The 21604-nt window shown below is 38.0% G+C and overlaps 1 protein-coding gene across 1 annotated transcript in view; it reads left to right on the top strand.

Moving 5' to 3' along the window:
* Nucleotides 1-231: 231 nt before the first annotated feature.
* Nucleotides 232-21604, top strand: part of PRKACB (protein kinase cAMP-activated catalytic subunit beta) — a 125557-nt gene continuing 104184 nt past the window's right edge. The window contains exon 1 of the mRNA XM_042997678.1: nt 232-503. Within this exon, the coding sequence (XP_042853612.1) occupies nt 458-503 (46 nt within the window). The 5' untranslated portion in view covers nt 232-457. The remainder of the gene's footprint in view (nt 504-21604) is intronic.

A 21604-nucleotide genomic window follows, 5' to 3' on the forward strand; every position in this document is an offset into this window, starting at 1 on the left:
GGGATGAGCATCCGACCCAATCCCGGGCCACAACACGCAGTTCAGCGGGCCGCAGAGTCGCCTGTCTGGGTTAGCCTGCACCGCCGCCCCCGAGTCAGGCCCCCTCACCCCACCGCCCTCGTCCAGGGCGACACGTCACTTCCGGCGCGCGCGCCCGCCCGCGGAGAAAGACCGCGGCCGGCGAGGGGGGCGAGCGAGGGGGGCGGGGCGGGGGAAAGGGGAGTGTCCGCCCGCTGCCGCCGCCGCAGCTACAGCTGTAGCCCCCGGGGCTGGGGAGTTCGCTGAAGCCCTGCCCTCCGAACTGGCCCAGGCTGCTCGTCCGGACTCGGGGCGCCAGCGCCAGGAGCACCCACCGCTTTGACCGGTGCAGAAGCGGGACTTGCCTGAGCCTGTGGAGCGGCGGGGACGGCCCCGGCCCCCCTCCCCTCCCTGACCCCTTCTTTCCATCGCCCCAGTCATGGGGAACGCAGCGACCGCCAAGAAAGGCAGCGAGGTGGAGAGCGGTGAGTCAAGGGCCGGGTCTGGGTACCTACCGGGCGGGCCGGCGCGGGGCACCGATCGCCCCTCCGGGTCGGAGCCCCGAGGCCGCGGGCATGGTCCAGGCCTCGCAGCGGCCGCCGGGAGCTGCTCGAGGGGGCCCTGGGGACCAGCTGCCTTCCTCCTCCATCCCCCCCTCCCCCCCGCCCCAGCTCCGGCGTGAGGGCCCAGCACGGAGGGCCGGATGGAGAGATCGAGGGAGAAGAGTGGTCCCCGAAATTCCCTTTCTGTATAGAGCGAGGGGGACGCACTCGCTAGAACAATTCCCCAAATATGGTCCGGATAAGAAGTCCATAGAACCATCCAAGCCCTTGCTTCCCCTACCCACGACCACCTCTTTGGGAGCCACAGGTAGTGCTGTGGGCAGAGTTGGCTCTTTTCCCTCCATCACTTGGGGCCAGCCCAACCTATCACAAGGTAAGGGGCTACTAGTCTGGCTTTCCGCAGGTAAGGTTAATTCTGAGCAAGCGGCTGTGTTTTAGAGACCCTTCCGTCTCTTCAGATTAGGAATGGAAGATATAACAAGACTAAAGTGCAACTTTCTCCTTGAAAAAAGCAAGGCAGGTTTGCCTTTTCTTGAGACATTCAAGACTCTCCTATGGTGTCTGTAAACTTAAAGGTCACTCACTTAAAGTGCTTACAGAATATGGTGAATTTCTTCTGAAAGCTGAAAGTGCAGGCACCCTACATTTTACACCAAATAATAAAAAGTCATGCAAATTGAATTTCTTTATAGTTAAACAAATAAATAAATAAATAAAATCAGGATAGCTGTGAAAGAAAAACTGGTGTGTCTTTGTCCGGTTCCTCTCAGATTTTATAATTCAGAATGATCAGATAACAAATGGTATTTGTTTTATCACAAGGAGTAAATGACATCTCAGCACTTGAGGGAATGCCAGATCATTTATTTCCGTTTGTGTAAATAGTGTCTTTTAATGTTTCTATGTTTGTAACCTGTTTTAGGTTAATTTTGTAATTTGGCATGAAGGAAATAGCTTTTTTTTTTTTTTTCTATATCAACAAAGCAGAATCAATTTGGAAAGATTTAGTCATTCGTTTTGTTTAATGTGAATAATGAGATCAGATTATATGGTTTATGTTTCACCAGTAAGGTTTTAATTTTCAGGAGCCCCAGAAAAGTTTGAGATACTATCATACAAATTATCAATGACCATACTTTAGTATGTGATAGGGAAATTTTTAAAAGCCAATATAGAGGTAGAACTTTGTTATCTTTTCTTTTTCAACTGCAAAAATGTAGTAACTGTACAGAAAGTATAGGAATGTGAAAAGTGTAAAGAATTTTTTGTGTCTGATGAGTTATCATTTTGCCTTTTAAGGTAAAATGTACTAATTGTGTTACAAAAAAGTATGCTTGATAATTGAATCATATCAGTGATTTTCATTAGCAAATACTGGCCTGTACAATGTTTATGTTTTTACATTGTAAAAAGAATGATAGTAGACTCTTCTCTGATCTGTATATTTCCATTATTAAGTTACCAAACTAATTCTCCCTTAGACAGTACTAATTTGAACCTCATAACTATGGGATAATCTCAGAATATTTACAGAAAACATAATAAACTTTAAATATGTATTTAAATTATTCCTACGAATAAATTCTTTCCTGAGCTTTAACTATTAGTGACAGTCTATTTAGTAAGTATGTTAGCCAGCTTTTTATGCAAGTTTATTTATGGCAACTGAAGGTCATTATAGTAGTTTGCATAAATGTTGTAAAGTGATAAAAGAAAATAGCAAATGATGTCTCATCGGGACAATTATTGAAATGTCACGTGTTGATCACTTTGTAATTTCATTTGGAGCAATGTTATCAGATGTGTGTTGCTGCTGTTCTATAGTTAATAAAGTTTATTGATATCTCTTAAAACTTAATGAAAGAACAGCTTTTACCATTACAGACCTAACTTCTGTTTACTTTTATTTTTTTAATTTTTTTACGTTTATTTATTTATTTTGAGAGAGAGAGAGAGAGAGAGAGAGCGTGCACGTGCAAGTGGGGTAGGGGCAAAGAGCGAGAGTGAGAGAGAGAGAGAGAGAGAGAGAGAGAGAGAGAGAGAGAATCCTAGGCAGGTTCCACACAACGCAGAGCCTGATGTGGGGCTCTAACTCACTAACCATGAGATCATGACCTTAGTTGAAGTTGGAGGCTTAACCGATTGAGCCACCCAGGTGCCCCTCTTCTGTTTATTTTTTAAAATTATTCTTGACAATATATACCTTTCAAAATTTGAATGTAGTTATTTAAACTTTAGCTGGTAGTAAGAGCATAAACTTTCAGAAATATAAGCGATCTTAGAGATCAGCCTGTATAATCATTCCATTTCAAAGTCAAAGAGCCTGACCTCTGAAGAAGCTGAAGGTGAGATCATATTATTACTGATAGCAGAGTAAGGAATAGAATCTGGTGCTCTGATTCCATTCTGCATCACTAAATAATCAATTAATACATACATTTTGAAAATGCCTATCAAGTATATTAGTTCTGTTTGGAGACTCGGTAGGTAAAACCTCAAGAAATTTACAGTGTAGTGTGAGAAAGAAAATGTACTTATTGAAGTTAACTGAAAAGTAAATTAGGATAACTGCTAACATTATGGAAAGTAAGATTAGAACTCTGAAAATGACCAACAGGAAAATGTTTGATTTGAAATGATGATTAAAATGTATAACGTTGATTATTATTTGGGGTTTGATCAGGACCATGCCTCATAGAGATGATTCTGGAGTTTCATTATAAAAAGATTCCAGAGGAATGAAGCTTTGACCATTTGGTGCTTCTGTTGTATTCTACTGAAATCTCTCTATTCCAGGAGGGCACCTGGATGGCTCAGTCGGTTAAGCGTCCGACTTGGGCTCAGATCTCACAGTTTGTGGGTTCCAGCCCCATGTCAGGCCCTGTGCTGACAGCTCAGAGCCTGGAGCCTGCTTCAGACTCTGTGTCTCCCTCTCTCTCTGCCCCTCCCCCACTGGCACTCTGTCTCTGTCTCTCAAAAATGAATAAACTTAAAAAAAAAAAAAGGAAAGAAATCTCTCTACTCTTGGAATAAAACATTTTCCAGGGTAGGACTTGGAGATGCCATTCTCATTTCCACACTTTCTGGAGATAACATTAAGTTGGGTACCTGTTGTTCTATTGCCATGAACTAAGAAATTGTATTAAGATATCTTGAAAACTTATTGAAAGAACATCTTTTACCATTACATACCTAACTGTGTATTTAAAAAAAAAATACTCTCAAAAATATGTGTTTCAGAATTCGAATGTAGTTATTTAAACTTCTGCTAATACACAGAAGCATAAATTTTAGAAACATGAGTATATAATTTTCTGAGAAGCTTTAAACTCTTGTCATTCAAAATGGTTCTACTTATCCAGTCTCCCACTCTTACTTTACCCACAGTTGCCAACATAAAAAGCAGATGCCACTGTTTTATCATGGGAAAGTTCTTTTCGTTTATTTCCTTTTTTAAGACCCATTAGACCCCACAGGTTGCCTGTGGGGCTTTGTATTACACTCTCATGGCAAAGGTGTTGAGACCAATGGGTGAAGTGTTGATAGAGACTTGGAGGCAGATTCTCCTGTGACTGCAAGTGGTAGAGCCACCTTGTAACCTAGTGTTTACATAATGATCTTTGAATGTTTTCCCAAGTATCTGTCTTAGGAACTTTAAGGTGAATAGAAATTAATCAAAGAAAGTCTCCAGTAGACTAGGTTCAACCAAAATGCAAGTTTCATAACAACTAGCATTTTTGGAGGGCTTACTATGAGCCTGGTTCTCTGTGTACTTTGCATGCATAATTTCACTTAATCTTTCCAAGCCTGTGAAGTAGTTTAGTTATTTTTCCATTTTATATATGAGGAAATAGAGGCTCAGAGAGACTAAATGACTTGCCTAAGGTTGTACAGCGAGGAAGCCAAGGAGCAACATTTGAACCTAGGCAGCCTAACCCCAAACCCAAAATCCTAACCACTGTGTGAACAGCCTATGCGTATCCAATGGAAAAGCTAATTCTCAAACACACAGAATAGCTCAGACTTTATTTTGTTTCAGTTTATTGTCAGTTACAGGAAATTTTGGTTGTTTTCAGTAGTGACTTTATTTGTATATATTTAATTCTTAGAGTTATTGTTTCTGGTTCTGTTCTCTAAATTCAGTTTCCTCATCTGTAAAACGAGGACAAAAGATTAAGTTACTTTGAAAATCTTTAGATTTAATATGGTATAATTTCAAATTAAGCCATATAAATTGATTTATATACTTAAACCCTTCATTACTATTGCTATTTGTATTTAATTATTTTTTCTCATTTGTGAATATATACTTTCCCTTCCTGACAAAAAGCCAATCAAAAACTTACTATTTGAACTTGTATCGCCATTTTGAAAAGTATTTAGAAATTTGCATTTTACCACGGTTTAGAGGAACACCATCCAATCAGACTTTCTGCTGTGATGGACATGTTTCTGTGTTGTCTAATGTGGTAGCCACTAGCTGTATGTGGCTCTTGAGCACTTGAAATGTGACCAGGGCGACTGAGGAACTGAATTTTTAACTTACATGTGGCTATTAATGTTTGGTGTAGTGGACAGCACAAATTTAAAACATAGCTGTCTTTACATGTAATAAAAACGCTAACCCATCTTTCCATCATCTTGGTAACTGGTAGATACTCAACAAGTATGTGTTGATAAACAGAATGCTGGACTGATCTTTTCTCATCCTAAGAAGGAACTTATTTCTAAAGCATTTCCCCTGAATAAGCCTTTATAAACTTAGTGAACGTTACTGTAGCTTAGTGATTTGTGTGTCATGTATAAAGTTCACTACAAAGTTCATTTCCATATTGGGTTCTACTAGAATTAATTTGTTTTAGTTTTCAATACTGACTCTCAGTGAACATATTTTTATTGTAAGTTTTTGTAGATTTAAATGTTGATTAGGAGAAATTTAGTGATCTCATATCATACTCGTGTCTTTAAAGTTTTTAGTTATCAGGTATTTTTAAGGGAAAACCAGTAGCAGGTATTTGCGCCAATTTACTAGATTGGCAGAAGTATTTGGGAATGGTTTTCTTTGAGTTAAAAATTTTTGAAAAAGAAAACAAAAGGTCCCAACAAACAGCAACACTGTCTAAATAATAAATCCATTGTTATCTGATCCAGATACATGATTTTGTGATTCACTTTGTACAGATTATCTAATGTATAAAATTATCTCATGTTTAGAAACCATTTTTCCCATTCTCCTGGTCAGTGACCTCCACTTAGGATCTACACAGAATGTTGCTTTTCATTGCCAGCAACAGGATAATTAAAGACCTGAAAGCCAGCTTAGAAAAGTAAGCCACAGTTGAGTGGCAGAAGCAGTCCATGAAAAGATCCTAGGTAAGCCATGATACTTATTAAAATTCTTCAGAGTCAGGAGTTGACCATAAATCATTTTGGTATTCCATTAAATTAATAAAATAAAACAATTAGTATAATTTACAAGATTGTCTGTATACCTAGGTGATAATAATGTTAGTACAGATATATGATCAGATTTTTTTAGGGGAATAAATCTTAAGTTTTGAATAAAGAAAAGTATGTTAAGTAGAAAAATGTGGAATTTATGGAAGTAAATATACCCTGGTCAGTACCACATTATTTTGAGTATTTTAATTTTAAAACTTCCTTCAAGAGTATCCTATATAGTTCTTTTCTTTGTTGGTCCATTCATTCATTCCACATAGTTGAGTTCCTAATATGTGATGGACTCTATGCAAATCTATGGGAGTAAAGATTGAATATGACACTATACCTGCTCCATAGTGCCTACATTCCAGAAATTAGAGACATATTTGTCAACATATTGATGGGGTGAAAGCTGTTATAAGTACTTATGTAAAAATTCAGTGGGGAAACCAGTAGAAAATACGGTCATTTCCACTGGTGTGGGGAGGGTGAGGTTCTAAAAGGACTTCAAGGAGGAGGTGAGCTCTGAGTTGAGCATCGAAAATGGTAAGTGTTCAACAGGAGGAAGTGTGCTCTGAGTAGAAGGAACACGGAGTGAACAAAGATGCAGAGGAATGAAACAAAATGGGATATACAGGAAAAGGAAAGTAAGTTGTCCATTGTGACTGAGAGGATAGAATTGGTTGTAGGAAAGAGGGGAAACTATATAATGAAAGATGAGACTGAAGAAATGGACAGAGCCATGTAATGGAAATTCCGATTTTGAATTTTATCCCATAGATATTAGGGAGCTGTGGTGGACTTCAGAATAAGGGAGAGACATGATCAGATTTGGGTTTTACCAAGATTACTTTGGTTGGTAGTGTGAAGATGAGTCACTTTATGGAACAAGTGGAGTAAAGGCAGGAAGATCAATTAGAAGACTCTTGCATGCAAGGGAGGGACTTTGAGGGTCTGAATCAAGGCGGTAGAGGTAGGGATGCAGGAAAAGCTCTGAAATTTGAGAAGTCTGGAAAATGAAAATGAGCAAACTGTACTTGGGGAATGAAGAAGAAGAGGAATTGGAAATAATGCCCAAGTTTTTCGCTTGTTTGGATGGGTTGTGATGCCAGTAATAGAGTCAGGAAGTGAATAAAAGGCCAGGAGCAGATTTGGGGAGTATTGAATTCAGGGGCATATTGAATTCAGGGTGCCTATGGCATTTCTAAGAAAAGTGATACCTGATTGGTTGTTCTGTATGTGGATTGTCTAATTTAATTCTCCCAGTCATGGTGGGGAAATGACCTTGGATGGTTAGAGGATCTGTTCCACATAACATCCTCATTTTGCTCCCTTAAAAAAGGCCAGCTGTTTAGAAATTATAGAACTAAAACACCTGAGGGATGCCTGGGGTGGCTCAGTTGGTTGGGCATCTGACTCTTGATTTCAGCTCAGGTCATGATCTCAGAGTCATGGGATCAAGCCCCACTTTGCAGGGCTTCATGCTGGGCGTAGAGCCTGTTTGAGGCTCGTTCTCTCTCTCTCTCTCTCTCTCTCTCTCTCTCTCTCTCTCAAGATGAATAAACATTAAAAAAAAAAGAACTAAAACATCTAACATAATTCCTAGAAATTCAGAACTACAGCTACTAAAAGTGTAGCTTTTTTGTTTTGAAAAGAGTAAAACCTAAAGCACTGATGAAAACAGTGTAACTTTAAAAGAAACAAAATAATTTAAAATCAGATAAAATATTACTTTTACAGTTAAAGTGTACATCCTGTAAGCTACTGAGTTTGGTAGAACCATGTAGAACAGTGGAAAGAACATGTAAAATACAGTAGCAACATACGTTTTACTAAGTAAATACCAGTTTTGTTCCCCTGGAGTGCTTTCAAATAAATATTATAACATTGAGATATAACTTAGTGGTAAGGACATGAACTTAGAATAAGAAAAATCTAGATTGTTTTCTAATACTTTCTATTACTTCACTTTGAACAAGTGTTTGTTTTAATGTCTCCAACCTATACTGTAAAATTGAGAAGAGAGGATTTGATAATGAGGCTGTGGTCTTTTCCAGTTTTATAATCTAATGATTCCAATATATTTATTATGGAAAGAATGTACATTTAGAAGTACCAACACTTGGGAATGAATTATAGAATGTTCTCAGAAAATTATGTGGAGAAAATTATGTGGGTGGAGAAGTGGTAAATGAGCCTCAATGTGAGCACATATAAGGTACTGTATTTAGGGAAATTTTTTACCTCTACTTTTAAGAATGACAACCTATGAATTTTGACCTAGGAAACATTAATGAATCACTGTATTGATTGTTGAAGATATTCTCATGTTCTACTGCAGGTAAAGGGATCATTTAAATGTTAGTCATCAGAGGAGTGGAAATAAAACACAGAGCATTCTACTATTAATGTAAAACCCTTATCATACCATGTGTAGTTATGATGTTTTGTGTGTAGTCGAACCAGGGGAAGTTAAGATCAGAGGCAGCTAATAGGTGTAAGAAAATAGAAGGTTTATTGTATGAGAATAAGCTAAAAAAACACAAAACAAACTCTTCAAACTAAAAAGGTTATGGCTACATGATTAAAATGTATAAATCAGGTAGCATTGACAGAAAAGCTAGGATTTTTCACTTAAATTTGAATTACAAGAACTCATGAGATATTCCTCAAAACTTAAAAAAGCTAGTTGTAGAGCAAATAAAATACAGCAAAACCTTGAGAAACTAGGCTTAGAGAATAAGTCTTTTTAACTGCTTTTTAATCATTTAGGTTTAAAGGTAAAAAACACTTGTGCTTATAAATTCAGCTAGTATTTTTAGCAACTTAAAAATTGGTAGAAAATTTTAATGCTTTTTTTACTCTTTTTATAGGTCTTATAACCCCTTCTGCTTCTTATAACTTCTAAAAGAGTCATTGATATTAACAGATAAACCTTTTTCTTACTAATACTGAGGTTTATTACTATAATGCAAATAATAAATTGTTTTCCCTGATAAGGAGAGATAGCTCGAATTGCTTAAATTGATATGGATGCATAGCTTAAGTTTTTACTTTAGTATTATAATTCATCCATTTATTGGAGCGACTGGGTGGCTCAGTCGGTTAAGAGTCTGACTCTTCATTTCGGCTCAGGTCATGATCTCACACTTCGTGGGTTTGAGCCCCACGTCGGGCTCTGTCTGTGCTGACAGTGCAGAGCCTGCTTGGGATTCTCTCTCCTCTCTCTCTCCCCCTCTGCTACTTACTCTCTCTCTCTCTCAAAATAAATAAATAAACTTAAAAAAATAATAATTCACCCATTTATTTGATTTTTCAAAAATATCTTGGGGATGGGAGATAAAGAGTTGCCTTTATGTAGCTCGTAGTCTTTTGGCAGATTTAGATAAGTGAAAACATAATTATGAGAATTTTTTAGGACGTATAGTATAGGATGTTTCCTGTGGTGATAATTTTGTTTTTTAACTTTTTGGTTGTAATGTAAATTACATTCAGTAATGCTCTGTATCTATGCAGATGGTTTTTTTGAATCAAAGTTAGGACTCTTTTAAAGAGAAATGCACTGACAATTCACAATGATAAATGATGCACCAGCACATGTGACCTTAAAGCTGCCTTAGAAAATCCAGTGTAGAAGTTGTATCTTATCTGACTTGCTATTACAAGGTGAAAAGTCCCAGGTTTTATGTCCATGATTTAAGGTTATATTCCCTATTGCCCACTATTCATATAAAGTTAACTTTTCAATGACTTCTGAATTTTTTTTCTTGTAAAATAACTGTTGAATCTAAACCTTTAAGTCCTTGGCAAATCTGTATTCTCCGTCTGGACTTTGTCTTCAAAAAATTAAAGATACGCTCTTGAGATCTCACTTTAGAGTCCTACTTAGTAAAAGGGGGTGCCTGGGTGGCTCAGTAGGTTAAGTATCCAACTCGTGGTTTTGGCTCAGGTCATGATCTCGCAGGTTCGTGAGTTCAAGCCCCACATCGGGCTCTGGGCTGACAGTGTGGAGCCTGCTTGAGATTCTCTCTCTCTCTCTCTCTCTCTCTCTCTCTCTTTTCTCTCTTTCTCTCTTTCTCTCTCTCCCTCCCCCTCTCCATGCCCCTCCCCCACTTGCTGTCTCTGTCTCTGTCAAAATAAATAAATTAAAAAAAAAGAGTCCTACTTAGTAAAATGAGTATTCAATTTCTATATTACTTACTTATTCTTTAAATATTTCTTTTGTTTAATGTTTATTTATTTTGAGAGCGAGAAAGTCAGAGTGCAAACAGGGGAGGAGCAGAGAGGAAGACACAGGATCTGAAGCAGGCTCCAGGCTCTGAGATGTCAGCACAGAGTCTGACACAGGGCTCGAACCCATGAACTGCGAGATCATGACCTGAGCCAAAGTCAGAGGCTTAACCAATTGAGTCACCCAGGTGCCCCTCTATATTACTTATTCTTAAGTAGATGACCATACGGCATCATCCAACTATTGTGCGTAAGCTACAAACTTAAGAGAATATGTTTGTACAGGTATAACTTAACTTTTTTTGTAGGTGCTAATTCTGCTGATAATTTAGCCCCTCTAATCCAAGGAGAAGAGCTTCCTGTCTGAGTAGGAGCCATGAAAGATTAAATTGGGGAAGAATATGAATCCCTCTTTAGGCTGTAGTCTTGAAGTTACTAAGTAAGTCATAGTTCATCTGATAGAATGACAGAGACAGAAAGGTCATTTATTTGTCATTCATTCAATCCTTTAGTTATTCTCAATCAGTATTTACTGAGTGCCTACTGTGTATCAGATTCTGTGCTAGTCCATAAATGCAAATATGTGAATAAACATAAGACTTGGTTCCTGTTTTAAGCTGGGAGACAGATACATACAGATATTTATGGAAAAATGTAGGGTGATACACAGTGCCTAAGATTTGATACTAGGCTGAAAATACAACGTAGGAGTGTATATAGGTTTAAGTGTTGAATTCCTGAGATCATACTATAACCAACTTAAATAGAAACTGGCTTTGAGTCCATTTTTGGGGATGTTTACATCTGTGATTATAGCACTTACAGTAGCATTGATTCTCCATTGTTTCTCCCACTGTAATCTCTAAGGGCAGAGCCGGTATCTATCTTGTTTAGTGTTTTAATCCCTAAAATTTGGCACAGTTCCTAGCCCATAGTGGAAACTGAAATCATCGACAGTTACAAAATACAAAATTTGAGCTTCTTGTAAAAGTGTTTACTCCCCATCTCTCCCCTTAGTTGACAGGTACTTTCTCTTCAATGTATTGACTATTTGGGCCTGTTAGTTGATTTTCTTGAGAAGAGGGTACCTCTTTCCTTCTTTTCTCGGCATATAGTAGTTTGACATATATCAAAATTATATCACTTTTGACTGGTATGAAGAGATTGGTCTCAGACTTCAGGTAGGAAGACATTGGATTAGGAAAAACTATTATGCTCCCAACTTCTTGAAAATCCCTGCTCATTTGAGGCCTACTATAGTCTGTTTGTGTTTCCTCAGAATTCATATGTTGAAATCCTAACCCCCATGGAGATAATATTAGAAAGTGCGGCCTTTTGGAGAGTGCTCCCTTGCCCCCTCTGCTAAGTGAGGTTGCCATAAGGAGATGGCTGTCATTGAAGAAGTGGGCTGAATTTGCTGGCACCATAATCTTGAACTTTCAGTCTGTAGAACTGTGAGAAAGATTTCTTTTGCTAATAAGCCACCCAGTCTATGGTATTTTGTTATAGCAGCCCGGACAGGACCAAGACAAGGCCTAAACTAGTCAGCTGTACTATTATGTTCCCATCCTTGTAGCTTTCATTTACCAATCTCCTACTTACTTTTCTTCACTCATCAAAAACTTTGGCACGGGGCTCACAATCTTTCTCTGTACTCTAAGCCCTGCATTTATCCTAGGTGGCTTCAAATTCTGTGTGGATGACCCATTCATTACCATTGCATCTCAGTTCCTTGACCACATTATCTTCTATCCCCTTCTGTTCACTTCATTTCAAATAGCCAGTCTCACCAAGAATCTTGTCATATTTATTAATTGCTCAATAATCACCAATGTACACGTGCCATTTTCTGATCACAATGTCCCCTAATTTTCTTTGCTCTTTAAATATTCTCACTATTATTCTTCATCAGAATCTTTCGTCCATTTGTCCATCATGTCTCACTTCATTTTCCTTTTTAACCAGTTTCGATTACATGGTCCCTGAAATCCATTGCACTTTTGTCTTTTTAGCACATCTTTCTGACAAAAATCTAACTGATAAACTCAACTGTCTGTTTTCTTAGTGCTTTCAGCTAAGAGCTAAGCAATACTAGAGAAAGCCACATAGAAGGGCACTATAAATGTAGCCTCAGATAGGCTGTCAACATGATTTGACAATTCTACCATATTTCTCTGATCAACACTGTCTCCCATTCTTTGTAATTTTTATTTTATTCACTTCACACTTCTGAAGTCCCCATTATCTCATTTCTAAGAGATGATCTTGCCTCATATCTCACAAAGAAAATGAAATGTATCAAATGAGAGAACCCCTTCAACTTCTTTCTATAAAACATGCACACCTCCTGTATTTTAACTTCATCTATCTTGTTATTCTGTTCTAATAGAAGAATTGCCTGTTCTTTTTATCTATTGTTATATCATACATCCTTCCTTCATTTAGTGGCTTAAAGCAATGGCAGCATTTATTTTGCTTAGGAAAGTACAGTTTGGGCAGAGCTCTACAAGGACACCTCATCTCTGCTCTATTTGACAGCAGCTAGCTCAGCTCAAAGGCCAGGGGCTAGAATCACCAAAAGTCTTGCTCATTCATGTGTTCTTGTTTTGCTGGTTGTAGGTAGTTGGAACATTAACTTGGATTTTCAGCTGAAACATCACATGGCCTCTACATGTGGTTTGGGCTTTCTTATAACATGGTAGCTAAGTTCTAAGGGAGAGAGAGCGAGCCATGTGGAAGCTCTATCATGTTTTATGAGTTAACCTCTAAAGTAATATCATTTCTGCTGCCTTCTATTTATTAGAAGTCACTTAGATGTGTCTATATTTAAAGGAAGGTGAATTAAATTCCACCCTTTGATGGGAGGAATGTAAATAATTTTTTGACCTGTTTTAAAAGCCACCACATGATACATCTTTACAAGGCCAATCCCTCCACCATTACTTTGGATCTCAACCCTTCTACTTTCCCAGGGACCTATGTATGCTATTGCATATTCTTCTCTTTCATATTCAGCTTGCTGTCTTTTTTTTTTTTTTTTTTTTTTTTTTAAATTTGTTCTTGATAGAGAGAGAGAGAGAGAGCACCTGACGTGGGCCTTGAACCCACCAACCGTGAGATCATGACCTGAGCTGAAATCAAGAGTTGGATGCTTAACTGACTGAGCCACCCAGGCACCCCATCTTTTCATTTACTTTTATTTTTTTTTTAATTTTTTTTTTTAATGTTTATTTATTTTTGAGACCGAGAGAGACAGAGCATGAATGGGGGAGGGTCAGAGAGAGAGGGAGACACAGAATCTGAAACAGGCTCCAGGCTCTGAGCCATCAGCCCAGAGCCCGACGCGGGGCTCGAACTCACGGACCGTGAGATCATGACCTGAGCCGAAGTCGGACGCTTAACCGACTGAGCCACCCAGGCGCCCCTTCATTTACTTTTAAATGTATACTCTTTTTTCTTTACCTTTCTGTTTTGCTTATTGACTCTGCATTCTCCCCCTTCCCTTTTTCATCTCTTACCTAGTAAAGTGAACTGGCCTAAAGTAATGTGGCCACTTCAAGTTGCCTTTGGTGGCCAGGCAGGTAATGTCAATGTGTATTAGATAAAACCTGAGAACGGGATTTAAAAAAAAAGAGCTTTTTTCTCTTGCTATATTATAGATATTGACAATTATGGTGCACAGAACATAACATGTTTAGGGGCACCCATGTGGCTCAGTCAGTTACGTATCTGACTTCAGCTCAGGTCATGATCTCGTGGTTCATGTGTTCAAGCCCCTCATCGGGCTCTGTGCTGACAGCTCAAGAGCCTGGAGCCTGCTTCAGATTCTCTCTCCCTCTTTCTCTTTTCCTCCCCGACTCACACTGTCTCTCTCTCTCTCTCAAAAAATGAATAAACATTAAAAATTTTTTTGAAAAAAAGAACATAACATATTTAATGCAGTTCAGCTTTTAGAATACAACTTTTTTGAAAGGTGCAGTTTACCTATAAGTACTTCAGTAACAACATAAAAACATAAAAATGTTAAAATGAGAGAGGGGCAAGTGCCTGGAAGTGTATATATGCAAAGAGATTACTATAATGCTAGGCCTTGGAATGTATGCTTTTTAAGGAGGAAAAAGAGGTTATTTAGGTGTGAAATACAGTGAAAAGGACTGGAGATCTTGTTAAGGTCTGAAGATTGTTGGAGTTTAGATATTGGAGTGAGCTAAAATGATAGATGGTTGTCAGAGAGAGGACAGAATGAAATGAATCTAGGGTATAATCTTTGAAGTAAGTATCTAAGGTAGAGTAGGGTGGGAATGTACATATTGAGTGAATATAGATATTAAATATAAAAGTTTGGAGTATATACATATTCTAAGAGCATATGTATTAAATGAACTACAAGTATGCCAGTTTTATCTGTCGTGTTAAATATAAGAAATATATGGACAATCTGTTTAAAAATTCTATTAAAAATTTAGCAAAGTACTTAAAATTTTGATTTTAACAGTGTAATTTTTAGATGAAAAGACAATATATCAAATGGGTTTTCATGGCATGAATTTTCAATTTATGGTGTATAGCCAAGACAAAGTAGTATCATGTTGGTTTATATATTCTGTATACATAAACTTCAGTTTAAATGTTTCTGTTCTTGAATTTAAAAATGTTCATTTTCAACTACTTGCATAGTTAAATAGGAATGTATTTTTATTATCTGTGGAATAAAATATCTGTGTATTTTATTATCTGAGGGATGTATTTTTATTATCTTTATTAACAGCAAATATAAATTTATCTAATTGAGAAAGGAATTGAGTTACATGGTCCCCCCCCCCTTTTTTTTTTAAATAAATTAACTGAATATCCTATGAGAATTTAGAAGCTAGCTACTTTGGTGATTCAAAGTTACTTAGCTGGACACTTAGTATTATTAACCTGGTGTCTGGATCACACCTGAGATCCAGAAAGTAATAAAAGTGTTCTCAGAGAAGCAATAGCAGATATTACAGCATATTTATATCAGCTCAACAGATATTATAGCATATTTATATCAGCTCACATAGCTAATTTCAAAATCTTTCCTAATCTGCAAAATGAACACAGTACTGAGTTGTGAGATTTAGAAATCACATATGATGTGTTTCTCTTGGCACCTGGAAGATGGTCAGTAAACAGTAGCTATAGTTTTTGGGGAAAATCCTTAACCACTGTCTGTATAGACTGGGCACATTTTTAAGCAAGTTGTCTGAATTACCAGTCAATGAACAATTAGAAACTTCAAATTAATTTAGTAGAGTAATGTTATATTCATTTATAAGTAGGTGATTTATATTCATAATTTCAGGATCGTCAAGAATAAAAAGATAAACATTCAGAGGGAGTTTTTAGAGTTATCTATCAAAACTTTAAAAATTACATGAAGCAGCTTAAATCATTTATTTCTCACAATAACCCTATGTAGTAGATACTATTGTTATCATTTTTTCTAGTAAGAAAACCAAGGTTAGAGATGTTAAAGACACAGGTAGCTCAATGGCAGAGCTGAATGTGACACAAACTTAGTTGATCTAATTCAAGGCCTTCATAATCACTGTGTTACACTACTCCCTAACACGATGATGATATTTTCTTTCAAAAATTGGGCATTTGAGACTGTCCTAGAATCTGAAGGGCCCCTAGAAGCTCTACCTATCACCTTTTTAGAATATTACTTAACTTCTCCTATGTGCTAGACACTGTTGTCAGCGCTGCATGTATAATAACTCATTTAATCTTCACAGCCCTTTGAGACAGGAACTATGGTTGCTCTTATTTTACACAAGAGGAAATTTAGGCACAGAAAAGTTAGGTAACTTGTCCAAAGTCATGACTCTAGAGTCTGTTTCTAACCACTGTATCATGTTGGCTACTTTTCTAAAAATTTGTTAATTTTTTTCTGCGTTTACGTATCTATTTCATAATAATCTTTCCAGTGATAGGAAACTCATTACTCTGCAAGGCAATATATCAATCAGAGCTCTATCAGAGAAACAGAATCAGCAGGATATATATTAAGAGATATATTACAAGCAGTTGACTTACTGATTGTGGGGGCTGGCTAAACAAGTCCAAAGGGCAAGTCTAAAATCCACAGAGCAGGCATTTAGGAAAGACAAGCAGGAACTCTTGGCCAGGCTGAAGCTGCAGTCCAGGGGCTGAATTTCTTCAGGGAAGCTTTAGTTTGGCTATTAAGGCCTTTCAACTGATTGAATCCGACCCACCCAGATTATCTAGGATAATCTCTTTTACTTGAAGTAAACTGATTATAGACTTTAATAACATTTAAAAGATACCTCTACAGCAACACCTAGATTAGTGTTTGAATAATTAATTAAAGACTGTCCTAGCCAAGCTGGCACAAAGTGATAATCACTGGCACCTTTTTTTTTTTTTTTTTTTTTTTTTTTTAACGCTGGAGTGGGTTGAGGTGGTCAGTGGCTTTCATTTTCCCAAGCTACAAATGGAACTTCTGTTTGCTTTTCAACCTTCGTGTATTTTTTGATCACTCCTGCCACTTCCTCAACTTCACCCCACCCAGTTGCCACACCCAAAAAGATTTTAGGTGTTTTGCAATAGAATACATGTACATAAAGCATATTACCTTTGAAACAAAAATTTAAAAATAAACAAGAGCCTCAAAATAAAAGGTAGAACTATGATTGAACCGGAAAACCTATGCCGAAGCTAGTTACTGTATTTGAGCATAAAATTAGCACTTTCTACATGGCAGGAGAGGTAGTTATACAGTATAGAACCTCTTTTCCAAATTCACAGTTCTTTTATTTTTTTTTGTTTATTTTGAGAGAGAGAGAGAGAGAGAGAGCGTGAGCAGGGGAAGGGCAGAAAGAGAGAGAGAGAGAGAGAGAGAGAGAGAGAGAGAATGCCAGTCAGGCTCCATGTTGGCAGTGCACAGCTGGATGAGGGGGTCAGTCTCACGAATCAGGAGATCATGACATGAGCAGAAATCAAGAGTCAGAAGCTTAACTGACTGAGCCACCCAGGCACCCCCAAATTCATGAAATTCTAATAGGAATTTAGCATCAAATTCTAACAGGAAATTAATCTTCTAAATACAAGGCGCTTTGGCCTACATAATTAACAAGATAATTATTTAATAAAAAATAATTCTCTAGATTTCTAGATGCAAGGAGGGTTTCAGAGAGATGCTTATAAGTTATTATTATTATTTCTATTATTATTATGGTAATTCTTTTTTATATCTTGACCATCTTGTCCTCTTTAGATAAATAATATTTAAAATGCTATAAGGTCCTTTACTGAGACATAAAGATTTAAAGTGATGCCTCATAGACCTTTAAGTGGACTTAAAAGGCTTACCTTAAGTGTGTATCTCACAGACCCTCTCACTTAAGAGTCAGGATTTGGAGAAATGAGGACATTGTCCTATAGCAGCCTAACATGAGGCACTAGGTAGAGAATGGCCTCTCAGAAAGAAATGTGAATGCAGCTTTTGTCTATTGAAGTTGATTATAATTTGATAATAAATCCACAGCTTTTATTATTATTCTCAAAATATAATTGACTTATAATGTTCTATTAGTTAGAGGTGTACAAAACAGTGATTCAGTATTTATATGCATTACAGCATATTACAGTGATCACTATGATAAATCTAGCTACCATCTGTCATCATACAAAGTTGTTACCAATTATTACCTATATTCCTGCTGTTGCTGTACATTGTATCTATCCCCTGTCATATTTATTGTAAAGCTAAAAGTTTGTACCTTTTAATCTCCTTCCCCTACTTGCTCATCCCTGCACTCATCTCCCCTCTAGCAACCACAAATTGTCTGTATCTGTGAGTCCATTTCTGATTGGGTTTTTGTTGTTCTTGATTTATTTTATTTTTAGTTTTCACATATAAATGAAATCATATGGTATTTGTCTTTCTCTCTCTGACTTATTTCACTTAGCATAATACCTTCCAGACCCATCCAAGTTGTTACAATGTCAAGATCCATTCTTTTTTATGGCTGAGTTCCATTATATTTACTAATTATGTTGAGATATGTTCCCCTTATACCTACTATATTGAGTTTTTATCATAATGATTATTGGATTTTATCAAATGCTATCTTGTATCTATTCAGATGATCATATGAGCTTTATGTTTAACTTTGTGTGTAGTTTATTGTGTTCATTGATTCGTGGGTATTGAACCATCCTTGCATCCCTGGAATAAATCTCACTTAATTATAGTGATGATACTTTTAATGTATTGTTGAATTTGGTTTGCTAATATTTTGGGATTTTTGCATCAATGTTCCTCAGGGATATTGGCCTGTAATTTTTTTGTGTGTGTGGTGTCTTTCCTCTTCAGTTTTTTGCAATAGTTTGAGAAGGATAAGTATTAAGTCTTCTTTAGATTTTTGGTAGAATTCACTTTGAAGCCATCTGGTCCTGGACTTTTGTTTACTGGGAATTTTTTGATTACCAGTTCAAATTCATTACTAGTAATCAATCTGTTCAGATTTTCTAATTCTTCGTGATTCAGTTCTAGTTTCTAATTATGGCCTTTTCTTTTTCATTTAATGAAGTCCATTAACATTTCTTGTAAGGCCACTTTGGTGTTGATGAACTCCTTTAGTTTTTGGTTGGGAATCTCCTTATCTCTCCTTCAATTCTGAGTGATAATCTTGCTGGGTAGAGTAATCTTGGTTATAAAGTTTTCCCTTTCAGCACTTTAAATATATCATGCCACTCCCTTCTGGGCTGTAAAGGTGTCTGCTGAAAAATCAACTGATAACCTTATGGAGGTTCCCTTGTATGTAACTATTTCATCTCTTCCAGCTTTTAAGATTCTCTCTTCAACTGTTGACATTTTGATTATAATGTGTCTTGTTGTGGATCTCTTTAGGTTCATCTTATCTGGAGCTCTCTTTGCCTACTGGATTTGGATGTTTGTCTCTTTTGCCAGGTTAGGGAAGTTTTCAGCCAATATTCCTTCAAATAGGTTTTTTGTTTTCTTTCTCTCCTCCTGGCACCCCTGTAATGTGAATGTAGTATGCATTATGTTATCTCAGCGTTTCCTTAAACTATTCTCATTTTTCAAATTCTTTTTTCTTATTGTTTGATTGGTTGATTTCCACTGCCCTATCTTCCAGATTGCTGATCCATTCATCTGTATTACCTAATCTGCTCTTGATTCTCTCGACTGTATTGTTCATTTCAATTGTTGTATTCTTCAGCTTTGATTGGTTCTTTTTTAGATTTTCTATCTCTTTATTAAAGTTCTCACTGTGTTCATTCTTTTTCTGAGTTTGGTGAGTATGTTCATGACTATGACTATTCCTTGAACTCTCTAGTATGTTAGTTATCTCCATGTCATTTCATTCTGTCTCTAAGGTTTTATTTTGTTCTTTAACTTGGAACATATATCTCTGTCTTCTCATTTTGCCTAACTCTATTAGTTTCTATGTATTAAGTCGATCAGTTATGTCTCCCAATATTGAAGGAGTGGCTTTATGCAGAAGATGTCTTGTGGGGCGCAGTAGTACAGATACTCCTGGTCACCCTAGCCAGGTGCCCCAGAAGTTACCTGTGTGGGCTTTGTGTACCTTCCTGTTGTGGCTGGGTTATGATTCGTGCACTCATGGTATGCAAGACTTTCCCCCAACACAGCTGTCTGCAAGGTTTAGCCATGACTGCTTCAGGCCGCTAGGGAGCGGGTCTGGCCCCCTGCCCATCTGGCTGAGAGGCCTCGCTGTAACTGTTGCAGGTATATTGGTGTGTGGGGTTGGCTCCTAGTGAGGCTGGCTGCAAGGCCTAGCTGCCATATCTGTAGATGCCCTGGTGGTTGGGGCATTTCTCTGGCATGGTTCACGTTGAGATTGGATTATGACTATCATAGGTGTTCTAGAGTGCTGGACTGGCCCCCTGGGGCAAGGATGCTTAGGAGAAGCTTTGGTGCTGGCCCAGAGCACCCACCAGGAGGGTGATTGAATGGGGTGATTGTGCAGGGGAATGTGGGCATGGGACAAGCCGTGCTAGTATACTAGATGGAGAGTATCAGAAATGACACCTGCCAGCACTGGCAGGGAAGGGAAGTGCCAAAAGAAAAAAAATCAATGGTGCTTCCCTGACACATGCCCTAAAATTAGTCAATAAGTCTCCTTCATGTGTTACCCAGGTGCTTTTTAAACTGCTGCCTCTGCCCTGGGACTGGGAGTGGGTGAGATTGTGCACATGCCCTTTAAGAGCAGAGTCTTGATTTCCTATTATTCGCCAGCTCTCCTGGACATAAGCCTAGTAGATTTTCAAAGCCAGGAGTTATGGGGGCTTGTCTTACTGGTGCAAGTCCCGTAGTCTTTGGAGTCCAGTGAAGGGCTGGTACCCCTCATTCCTCAGGGAGGGCCTCTACAGCTGGGATATCCCTCTTGATTGTAGGTCCTTGTACTGAGGGTATGGGTCCTGACAACCCTTTCTTTCCACCCTTTCTTTCCCTCTCAGTGTGGCTTTTTCTTTATATCCTTAGTTGTGTATGATCAGGTCTGCTAGTCTTCAGTTCATTCTTAGAGATATTTGTTCTATATGTAGTTACAGATTTTGGTGTGTCCATGGGAGGAGGCGAGCTCATCCCACTCTGCCATTGTGATCCCACCCCCTAACCCACAGAGTATTAACAGAAATTGTATCTCATTGATTAAAAGGGGCAGAGAGAGTTCATAATGAAAAGAAGCCTCTGACCTCTCAACCTCCTGTGAAAAGGATGCAGGCTCAGAAGCTGTTCAGCTCTAAACACGCCATTTCTTATGGAAAATGAAGGATGACTCAGAGGATGCAGCCAAGAAGCCAGAGAGTAGAGCTAAGAGACATGGAGAACCACTGCCAGGACTAATTAAAGAACTGGTGACATCTACCCCACTGGATTTCAGAATGGCTATTGCCCAATGACTGTTACGTGCCTCTAGTTTACTCCCTTTTTGAACAGGAGTGTCCATTGCAATTTTCCTATTCTTTCCTCACCACTGTATATTAGGTGTGTGTTGGACAGTTAACTTGTATCTTTAGTCCACATGTCTTCAGATTAGAAGAAGTGTACCTGAGAAGCTGCAACCAAGAAACTGGATCTGAGGAGCCTCATCTACAGCTGCGCCTGATTTAGATTAGGCCCTGGACTTTGAGCTGACATTGTAATGTAATGAGACTTTTGGGGCCTTGGGAGAGGTTGGATATATTTTGAAAATGAAGGAGTGTAAATAATATATGGCCAGAGGGCAGACTGTGACAGTAAAGATGGGTGCAAATTTTTCACCACCCTTCCCATCTGAATCTGGGCTGGGCTGGGCTTGTGTTTGTTT

Source organism: Panthera tigris, chromosome C1, assembly GCF_018350195.1.
Source record: "Panthera tigris isolate Pti1 chromosome C1, P.tigris_Pti1_mat1.1, whole genome shotgun sequence".
NCBI lineage: Eukaryota > Metazoa > Chordata > Mammalia > Carnivora > Felidae > Panthera > Panthera tigris.